The 11,289-nt window shown below is 32.4% G+C and overlaps 1 protein-coding gene across 2 annotated transcripts; it reads right to left on the minus strand.

Annotated features, from left to right (window-relative positions):
• Positions 1-2,383: 2,383 nt before the first annotated feature.
• LOC117155875 (sialin) lies at positions 2,384-9,619 on the minus strand. Of its 2 annotated transcripts, none has more exons than XM_076620618.1 (9): positions 9,262-9,619; positions 7,211-7,416; positions 6,867-7,088; positions 6,276-6,360; positions 5,999-6,165; positions 4,828-4,977; positions 4,296-4,428; positions 3,918-4,171; positions 2,384-3,372 (listed from the first exon to the last, which is right to left on the minus strand). In XM_076620618.1, exons 1-9 carry the CDS (start codon positions 9,326-9,328, stop codon positions 3,079-3,081), a joined length of 1,578 nt encoding a protein of 525 aa, XP_076476733.1. In that variant the 5' UTR covers positions 9,329-9,619; the 3' UTR covers positions 2,384-3,078. The 2 variants fall into 2 exon arrangements, with proteins under 2 accessions (XP_076476733.1, XP_076476732.1); XM_076620617.1 differs by lacking the exon at positions 9,262-9,619 and adding an exon at positions 8,437-9,131.
• Positions 9,620-11,289: the final 1,670 nt, after the last annotated feature.

Here is an 11,289-nt window from a genome sequence, read left to right on the forward strand (position 1 = left end):
TGGTGTGAGAATTCATTTCACAAGCCTCTGAGAGCCAGCGCACCAGGAAAGAATAATAACGTGTCTACCTGTTGGTAATTAGCATCACGGATTGCGACACTTTGCTGTCGGATACGAGAACTAGTATTTGTTAGACGGTCGCATTGCTGGTACGATGGCCACACGACGGGGGTGTACATCATGGGATTTTACACGTAGTTTCCACGTACTCTGTACTCTCTTGCTTCTTACCAAATCTCCGGATGGAGACATGTTACAGCTCCGGGAAAGTTTCAGTGTATGGAAAAAATTCCTCTCTAGAAGTTGATGAAATGATCTCCGTTTAGGGTAAGAGTGGCAGCAAAAGTTCAATCTTCTAAAAGGAATATCGTGTGGTAAATTGTGATATAATATGAAAATTGCAAAGGGGTTTATTAATTTTATAACAATGATTTTTGCTACAAATATTTGTAAACAAGTGAATCTTTTAAAACGAATGAGATTGTCATTTTATCGCAGTTATCTGCAGAAAAATAAAGGTATTTAAAAAGCTGTTAGAAATTAAATAAAATACTTAATGAAATTATTAATATTCTTACGATGCATACTAAAAATCAAATTAATAATAAGCAAAATTTTTAATATTTTGATAGAGAAACACGTTGGCGAATAGTATCGTTTCTGAGATGAATACTAGATATGAAATTAGACATCGAGATAAACCAATAATTAGATTTAAAAAATTAAGAATTTTGTGATTACCATAAAATTACTGAAACTGAACGTTTCATGAGTCTTTCCTTTACTCTTCAAGCATGCCTTCTCTTTAACGACACTTTCTCGTTTAAGACAAAAATGTAATTTCCAGTTATAGTCATACATATAATTTCATTTACTATGTATAAAAGTGTTATTGACGTTTGAATTCAATTTCTACAACTACCACTTTTAATACTTTTATTAAAACAATAATAACACATTACGATTGGAAGCAACTTTCGACTTATTAACAATCATTACTTTGGCATTGAAAAGCACGAACACATGTACATCAAAGACTTTCTTCGTTACAGAGATATTCTTAACAAACGTACCCATGCATGAACTCGGAAAAGTTTCACTTCATTACTCTCGAACGTTCGCGGGCATTCGACAAATATCGTAAAATTGTTACAGCTATGATTACAATAACGGGCCATTTATTCAGAAATAGAACGGAAACGAATAGTTTAGCAGTGTGTAATAGAGGAAAGAATTTTTTTCATGCGGCTGCAGGCAACCTTTCGATTTTTCTGCGGCGTGGCAACCGGATGCACACGTGAAAGGTTGTCGTTAAGAGACAGAAATATTCGCCAACTGGACGGTGTTCCTATGCTTTGTAAGCTGCAACTTCCGGTATCCTGTGAACAGTGCCAATAGCGCGTGTACGGTTTAGCACAGATCACGTAGGAACAGCTCGTTTCTTAAAACCGTCTAATTAGACCGACCGTTCCTTTCATCGACTTTCCTCTTCACTGGTGATGGAAAGTTGCAATGGATAGGGTAGTTCATTGTCTTGCCATGCATGTATATACGATACACAGATGTCTGCACGATCAGCAAAGGAATACGGGACAAAGAAGAAGAAAGGAGAATTCGCAGGGATCAGATACGATCTTGATAAGTCCTCGAGTTCAGCTAACAATCGTGTAATAAAATATCAAGAGAGAGTGTACGAGCCATACTCTACGAAGGATTTTACTTTTGACGTTTTACGTACATACTAGAACTTATCGCAGTAATGTAAAAACAAATCACAGAAACGAAAAGTCAAATACAGTTAATTGAAAGGATATCTGTGAATTGTGTGATTTGTTCAATATTAAAGCATTGTGGAAATATGATATCTGAAATTTGTTTTCTATTAAGTTTCTTTCTAAGATCCATAAGATTTTGTAATTTGTATTGATTAAATACTATGTTAGAATAAAATATTAATATATGAATTTTTTAAAATATCAAAGTAATCGATAAAGTAGTGCCAAGTTGTTTACGAACAGTTAAATAAATTAAGAACAAACAATGTGACGTAACATTTATTAAATATTCAATTTAATGTAATAGTCCTAAGTGACTTACTTAGAGTTATCAAATTGTGTGTGACGCACACACAAAAACATCTACAAAACTTATTTTAACAATAGGGAAACTTAATGAATTAATAATGTGATTTATCTTGAAAACATTAATTATTATTCGTAAAAATAAATCAAAATCGAGTCTACTAAAATTTTTAACGCCAGGATAACGTTAATAAGATCATTAAGATCAGTATCTTAAATAGGGGAATGAAGATACAAGAACTATAAAATAAAAAGGAACATAATATACAATATTTTCCCAATAAATTAATTTACAATTGAACTGTCATTAACGGTAAATTATATTCCTATTTCATCAAACGTTACAAATCTTAATAACATTAATCCATAATTCCAAGTAACTTAAAAAATATACAACTTGTTTACATGCTATATACATTTCTTAGTAACATTTATCTTAAAATTACTAATAGTTGTTCAACATTCTGTACAAGTTTACAAGCTGCAATCAAGAAAGGTCCTTAGGTACGGACGTAAAACACTTAAAAATACTAAATAAATATCAAATTCTCCATACATGACCGTGAATATAGCATGCCAACTGGCATAATTTCTTAATTATAATTTTCCTAATTAATTATAAATTCAAATTATAGAACATCATTGTAATCGGCATAACTTTTCTACTTATAGGTGTCCTAATCCACTGTATCATTTCTCTTAAGAATCAGTTAAACCATGCTCACACTTGCATGGACTGAAACTGTCCAAACTGTTTTATGTATCCGTTGTAACGAGTTATAATAAAAAATACCATATACTTTCAGACGAATAAATTATGTCACAGACCTCGGTATCAATAAAAAATGTAGTTCGGAGAAATAATAACATCTAATCTCTATATAAAATGTTCTCTTCCATGGTGTTTATATCAAAGCTTTGATTCAAAACCCAAGAGACCAGCCGTACTCTTGAAACATTCGCTGTTCAAGGGTTGAGAAATGATCTGGTTAACAAATTAACTAGATGACAGGGAAACTTTCGAGTGGACTGAGGCAGAACGAGGCACGTTTTTCGCGCTTTCGGTGTCCTCCTCAAGTGGATAAGGACTGAAAGGCTCGGTCTGCACAGCAACATCCTCGTAATCAAGTTCCAAAGCGTCTTGCTCGTAAATTGCATCGTGACTTCGCGGCCGAGCTACAGAAGGAATCCACGGTTGTGGCACGCCTTTTCCAAGTGCTAAGAAAACCGCAGCAGTTGTTAACAGAACGACGGAAGCGACACCGAAGACCAGCCGCCACGAACCAGCGATCTGAAATAAAAATTTTGTTGTTCATTATAGGAGAACTGTAAAATATGCCAGTAAGTGGTCAACTATTACTGATTTATAGTTGAAAGAAAGTGAAGTGTAACAGAATTTTAATTGTTGGATATTTTCTAAGTGACAGTTAATAAGTCATAAAGAAGTATGAGGAAGTTAGAATTCGGAGATCGTTAAAATTATTAGTACGATTTCACGAACGAATGTAAAAGACTTAATGTTTCCTGTGATGTTCCTCTTATGGTTAGAGATATCGTTAAACGTTTATATTTATGGCAAGACACTGACGTTAGAATAGAAATTAAAGTGTCTGCAAAGAAGTTACATTTAATTGAAATATCTACTTGGGTGTATTATATTTATTCTAATTTCTGATAATTGTAAAAATGCCTTAAGACAAACGTATGCTATTTCATCGAAAGACACATGAAATTAAGACTCGATAGAAAAATTAAAATTTAGATGATCGATGCTTTTTTTAAATGGGACGATATATATCTTTTCTTGCAGAGATTAAAACAAAAAATTAAACTTGCAGAGCCATGAAGGGCCTGAGTGACAAAGTAATTGGCAGCCAACAGTCCTGCTGCGCCTAGAGTCGAGCACAATGCACACGCAGCCGCTGCGCAAGCTGGAGATTCTACAGGTGCAAGATCTGCTATAGCTGCTAAAGCACCTGCTGGTGCAGTTCCAGAGACAAGAAGAGCAGCTATGCCTAACCAAGCTGCCCCTAATGCTTGACAACCGGCATAACCAGCGACAAAAAGTAGGGCAGCGGGAATAAAATGAGCTGTAATCAAATTACAAATTAAGTTACTCCATTTAATAGATCTCCTTCTTGATAGGATAAAGTACACAATTTGATAGAATTAAAAAATATAGCCATAAACTTTTCTTTTTAATGACATACATACCGGTATATACGACCAACTTTCTAGCTGTGGTTGTCGAAACTATTTTTGATTCGCGAACGTGATCTACAAGAAGACCGCATGTTAACGCAGCCATGAAATGACCAATGTGTGGTAACGTTGTTAGAACAGAATCCTGGAACCATTGAAAGTTAATTAAAAGTTTCCAAAGATTAATTTTTAGTATTAATAATTTATCTGCACAAACTATACGAGTATTATTAGGATTTAATTTATATTTTCTTTATACGGTTTCTAACATGTACCTCTAACATGTAAGTAAATAAATAAATCAAAGTATTTATTAAAAATAAGACAATTTTTTGTTGTTCATAATCGTTTTAAAAAAATTTTATACTTCTTCTTGATACAATAAAATGGAAGTCACAAAAAGGTATATCAGGATTGATGGAAAAAGCAATGAACTAAAATACAAAAATCAAAATATTTAACTCATTACCAAGTACAACTATATATAATAATAATAAGATAGATAATATGTATAAGATTAATAAATATAAGATAGAATACTTACATTAGCTGTTGAGAATCCATAAATAAGTTTTAGATACTTTGTCATACCAAGGGCAAGCGTTGCATCGCCCCATTGATTTCCCATTGTTGCTACAGCAGATGCCCAAACGGGAACTGATCGTAGTAATTTTCCCCATGGTATCACAGCAGCCTATTTTATTATTAATTTTATGTTTTAGTCCATTATCATTTTTCATTTTCGTTACTACTTCATCATTAAATGATTTAATTACAATTCAATAACATTCTATAATCTAGAACCAGTTTTTATATAAACAACTGATTGTATATAGAATATATGTGTCTATATGTACAATCAATTTCTTATTATCCAAACTTTAAATATTTTTTGTTGGGAATTAAATTACAAAAGCAAACAATATGTGTTCCTGTATAAATTTCTTATAAATAATTTGTTATAAGTAGAAATGTGTCACACAAAAACTTTTATCTCTTTAATAAAACAGGATAATCATGTTAATTATGTTAATAAAACTGAAATCATTTGTACTTGCTGTTAAGCGAGTTTTGGCAGTAAAAAGACTCATAAAAATAACGACGCGGTATATTCAATATTTAGCACGGAAATAATTAACTTTATGTGACGCCTCATTAATCTTTTAAAACAATGGTATTGCGATTGCACCATTGTAATATCGCATAATTCATAGAACATTAGCCTTTCTCTGTATGGTTCATGTCGTAATAATGACCTGAATAAAGGATTGCCAAAACCAGTGGAAGAAATTTCATGTACATTAGGTTATACAATAACGATGATAAGAAAAAAATTTTGATATAGGAAGAAACCCCAAATGTCATTAATCAAACAAGAATTTTATCTCTTTGCGGTTGCATGTCAAGGGGGATTAAAAATTTATGCCATTTCATTCTTTCAATTTTAGCACACAAGACAGTTCTATATTAAAATTTCATGTAATACTAGTGTGTATTATGTTAGAAATACAGATATACTATTGGTTATAAAAATATGAAACAATTTAATAAATATTACGAATTTTCAAATGAAGCTTGGTGAATATAAGATTAAATATCATTCGAAATACAGATGATTATATATAGAAGGAGAAAATTGTACAGCTTGTATTATTAATCTAAAATAAATGAATTTTATAGTTAGTAAAATTTTTTAAAAGCGACAATGATCTTACATTTGTATCGTGCTGATAAGATTTCGGCGAATCTTTGACAAATCGACCAAAAGCGAAGTACCAACACAGAGCAATGCAAACGAGACCATAACAAAGTGAATCTCGGCCAAGACATCGAACAACAGCTGTACCTAACCATCCTGTGAGACAGTATCCAACGCTGACCGCTGTTGAATAATTTATTATTACATCTCTTAATCATTCTTTCTTCATTTTTCATTAATATCTTCAATCAAATTATTGTTCACATATTGGTAGTACAACATTAAAAATTTACCAGCGTAGCAACTGAAGTACCAACTTCTGTGAGTGCTCTTAAACCAGGTCATAGCGAGCATGTGAGCAGCAGGCATAGTTGCCCCCTATAAATGAGGAATGATGTAATAATTTCTATGACGTATTGAATAATATCATTGTTCCATCAGTGACGCTTGTATTTTCCAGATATATAACTTTAAAATTATCGTATTAATGCTACGTAATTATTTAGAAAATACTAAAAACAATAGAAGGAAAGAAAGTATTGAATGTTAATATTCCTTTCAAAAAATATTTAACTATTCCTAAAATGATACGATATTGTTATCAGTCTTTACGGAGAATTTAGTTAGTTAATAAAGTTAACATATAGAAATAGAATAATTAACGTTATACAGACAATTTTAATATGAAGAATTTATAAATTGTAGTCTTTAATTCGTAATTACTGGAATTCAAAAATTCTACTTCTATTAATCATAAACGAATCGAATATATGGTAAAGTAACAAGCTTTTAATGAAATTTCAAAACATATTTTTCTAAAATTGACAATTCATAATTTTATCGTGCTCCTTAAAGTAATATGTACTATGGTATTTAATTCTTACTGTGCATAATCCCTGAAAGAGACGAAGTGCTACGTGAGACGGACCCCTCCATGCAGCTGGTACCAATAAAGACGCCAGACAAGCACTAAGAACTGCACGCGAAAACACCATAGATGGGCCTGATCTGCCCCATACTAAACACCCCCCTAAAATTGGGCCAGCCACTTGACCCCATAGGAACGCTTCCCTCATTATGGATTCTGCACGTTCTTCCGGTGGTAACTAAAAATATAATTGTAATTTCCTATGAATGCACAAATTTTCGTAATTTACTTACAATATTCGTTTGACAGATTTCAGAAACATTCAGAGCATATACATGTTTAATATCATGTCGTATTTACCTCCATGAGTATAACTTCAAAGTCTTCGGTACGATTACGACTACTGATGTTGACCAGCATCTCGCAATGCCACGATGTGTCGATGATGGCATGATTGTCTTTCTGATTGGCGAGCAATGCGACCGAAGAACTCACTTCCACTGAACCACAAAGTGCAAATCCTACTGCAACGAGCGCAGCAACGATGTGTCGCGCTCGTACAGCCGCTAATTATTAATATAATTATTAACATAAATATTAAACAATAATATTAATATTTCATCCATTCCATGTATAGAATTATCATTAGCAATTATCCAAAGGTATTATATTTGCAGATATTTATATAAAGTTCTGCACGATGGGTGTTATATACAGATTTGATTTGTTCGAATAATTTTTGTTTTTAAATTAATATTTGAACTTTTTGTTATCGTACTATCAGGCGACAATGGGCAAGCAATTATGTGCATTGTATACATACATTATCGGCGACACTATACATCATCTTTAATAGAATATTGTTTGATTTTGATAAGATGATTAAACAGTAGATTTCGTAGTTTCTACCTTTAATTCAAAGTTAAGGAAATATCCCAATTGCATATATTACGATATGTAGATATATATTTACCAATATTGGTCACAAATATCTTGAAGATTATGTTATAATAAATCCATACATACAGGATGTCTCGGTATTGATGGTATAACTGAAGGGAGTGATTTTACATGAGAAAATAAGTCGAGAATAAGCAATAAATTTTTTTTCATTGGAGACTTTGTTTTTGAGAAAATCAACTTTAAATTGCCTCCGAGTACGCGTGCACTTGATTATGTGTGGTTAAATGGATCTCCAGACACTTTGTATACGATGAACTTAATGAACGAAATAAAAAGGTATAATAAACATTTAATCTTTTTCTGCTCCAATGTGTTATGTTATTTACCGATCAAATTGGATATCAAAACATTTATTTCTGTAGTAACAAATATTTTAAACTTATTGTGTTATGTTAAACAACGTTCATTACTATTAAAGAAAGGTATCACGTGCGACGTAACTGCACAAGATAGTAATGCAACGTAATTGCACGAAATAATAATGCTACGTAACTGCACGAAATAGAAACACAATGTAACTGCACAAAATAATAACGCAAGGTACTCTCAATCGCTTGCTTATCTTATTATACTGCTTGTTTTACTAAAAATATGTTGCTTGTTTCATATTTAGTTGAACGAACCTCGAACTTCTTTTGCGGCTTGTTTTATTTGAACACTGCTTTGTTTCACCAGTTGCACGCTACCTCTTTTGACGAAGTCTGCCATTTCACAAAACTCGAAAGGAGCAAAATCAACGACTACATACTACTTTTATCATTCCTTCTACTCCTATTATCTCTTTCCTATCCCCGCGCAGTATAAGAGACCTCGACTTTGGTTTCCTCTAAACGTAGCACAAATAATGATATTTAAAATAACTTGGCGATAAGAAAATTTTTATTCATTTCCCATCTTCATCTACTCCTTACACGATTTATTTTATGGCATGTTTGCTTTCGCGTAATGGTAAAGTTACAAAGTAGTTTTAAAGTAGAGTAGGAAATTCTGGGTATATACATTGAGCAAGGAAGGGGAATTAATTATATAATAACAATTGTGCTACGGTTGATAAGCTATCGTGTTATTCATCCTATCGTCTGTGATACATACTGATACGTTTCTAAATCTCAATCAGACAGGTGATAAGTGGCAATTACCAAAATTTTACAAAATCAATCTATAGATTGTAGATTATACAATACAGTGTTTATATCGATTTTACTACTTGTATGCAACTTGATTAGGTATATATCGGTATCGTCTTTTAGTATCTTTATAAGGTAGACGCTTAATACATTCAAACGTAACACCAGTTCTACCCCATAACAAATATATTTATCGTTTAGTTGGATAGTGATTTGTTACAGTAATTTGAAATTTATCGAAGCGTAGAATTACCGATCGAATCATTCAGGTGCGAAACGAATAAATAAAAATATCCACGTGGAAGAAGAATTTTCTCTCACCTTTCATTTCCAGCGCCGCATGTCTCAACTGAACGCTTCCACGTTTAAGACGAACGAGCGCTGCCATACTTATCACACGTATCGATGTATAGCTGGAGTTTTCATTACGCGACACAGACTTAAATGATACAGACTTAAGCACATTTTATGGTGAAGCACGCCAATTTTTCACTGACACCTCTTTGCACGGTGATACGGGGTCAATCGGATAGTCGCGAGTTGCACGAACTATACTGGCCATCTGGGAGTACGAGTGAATGAACATCTCCGTTAACGAGACTTGATACAATAAGTACCTATGCCAGGACAGCCTTGAAACACCGTTTGAGGCCTGCCTCGTGATATTTTGCCGACCGTGCCACAAAACGATATCACACACGTATTTCATACATGATAACAGACTGATTCCAAACATCAGATTTAGTTCGCTTTATCAGGACTCAGCGAAATATTAAATAACGCTGGAATTCCTGATTGTTTTGTTTTTCATGATAACACATCCAAGCAATACCTTTTGTTATTACGATCTTATTTTTGGATTGAACGATTTGCTTGTGAAATCAAGAAAAGTGCTATAATTTCAATATCATCGTTGAAATATACTGGTGCTGATTCTCTTTTTTCTTATAAGTAGACTGCAGATTTCTATGCAATTTCGTAGTTTTATGAATACTACAATAGTAAAAGAATGGGACCAAAAGGACAAATTTTGCTTCATCCCTTAGATATTATCATGAGTATTATCTTTTGGTTATTTCATATATTTTTGGATATTTTGGATATAAACAAACATTTCCTATAAATGTTACTATAAGTGACTTATTTATAAGTATACTGAGAGGAAATGAATCATTTAATGTACATACACGTGAAATAGACGACATATATTGTTGTTACTTTAATTGGTTATTTTAACTATTGATTTTTATAAATTCGAACTGCGATATTTATTCCTAAAATATCTACTTATCTTATAGAAGATTTAAACTGAAAGTTTTTCAATATAAAAAAAGATATAACTATTAGACTACGGATTTTTATGCATTTATTATTTATGATATTCAAAGCATAATGCTTTCTACAATATTTAGTACGTAAAACAATTTCCCACCTCGATTTCATTTTTAATTATGTTCATAAAAATATAAATGTGCATAAGCATCCGCAGTCCTATAATCATTCCTACTTAAGTAAAAAAAAGCATTTGTGATTATAGATTGTTATTTGTTACTTGACCATAGAGAGTTAAACATGGAAAAAATTGTATGACTTTGCCCAAATGGCACCAACCAAAAACAAACATCTGTTTGATAAAAATTTATTTTGTATTTCTGTTTCTATTACTATATGTATATATAAATAGCGTTGTACTAGAGTCGTTAAAAAAATAAGTCGGATACAAATATCTAAACCAACCTTTTTTACTATTTCTACGGTTTATTCTTATCCTCCTGTTATAATATTTACTGTTAGAAAAAAATTACTCGGTCTATAAGCATAAAGAAGAATAAATATTGTAGAAATTGACCACTGTTAGCGTTGCAATCTCATTCTAGACTGAGTCGATACTGTCGTATGTCACACCAAAATGACAAGAGAATCTCGTCTGTGCCCAGATGACGAACAAACTAGAATTTTTGATATATTTATTCTGTCATTTGTTTATAATACAATACGCCACGTATGTACATATATACTTGATTAGCAAAGCTTTTATATTCTAAGCTTGCGATGTTTATTATTTCTAATATGTTATTTCATTTCTAAAACATTATCACTATCAATATCTTTAAAAACATGTTTCCTTTTGCATTTTTTGTTCAGATACGAAGTAATTTTTTCAAAGATCAAAAATAAAACGCATGTTACTTTACCGACCATTGGTTAAGAACACGTACGTCCCAAGTACCCAGCAAAGGACCCCCTCCGGTCCCCATTGGATCTTTTACCAGACCCCAAAAGGTTGCGCGTCAGGTGGTCTTTTTCCCTCTTGTTTTCTCCCCCACCATTCAGTGAGAAACATCGTAT

Source organism: Bombus vancouverensis, chromosome 8, assembly GCF_051014615.1.
Source record: "Bombus vancouverensis nearcticus chromosome 8, iyBomVanc1_principal, whole genome shotgun sequence".
In the NCBI taxonomy this organism is placed as follows: Eukaryota; Metazoa; Arthropoda; class Insecta; order Hymenoptera; family Apidae; genus Bombus; species Bombus vancouverensis.

Coding starts and splice junctions, on each gene's coding strand:
- LOC117155875 (XM_076620617.1), bottom strand. CDS start 8,521: ATGGCAGACTTCGTCAAAAGAGGTAGCGTGCAACTGGTGAAACAAAGC. Junction 6,166..6,275: donor GTACTTCAGTTGCTACGCTG/GTAAATTTTTAA, acceptor ATTATTCAACAG/CGGTCAGCGTTGGATACTGT. Junction 3,373..3,917: donor CTCAGGCCCTTCATGGCTCT/GCAAGTTTAATT, acceptor TTTTTATTTCAG/ATCGCTGGTTCGTGGCGGCT.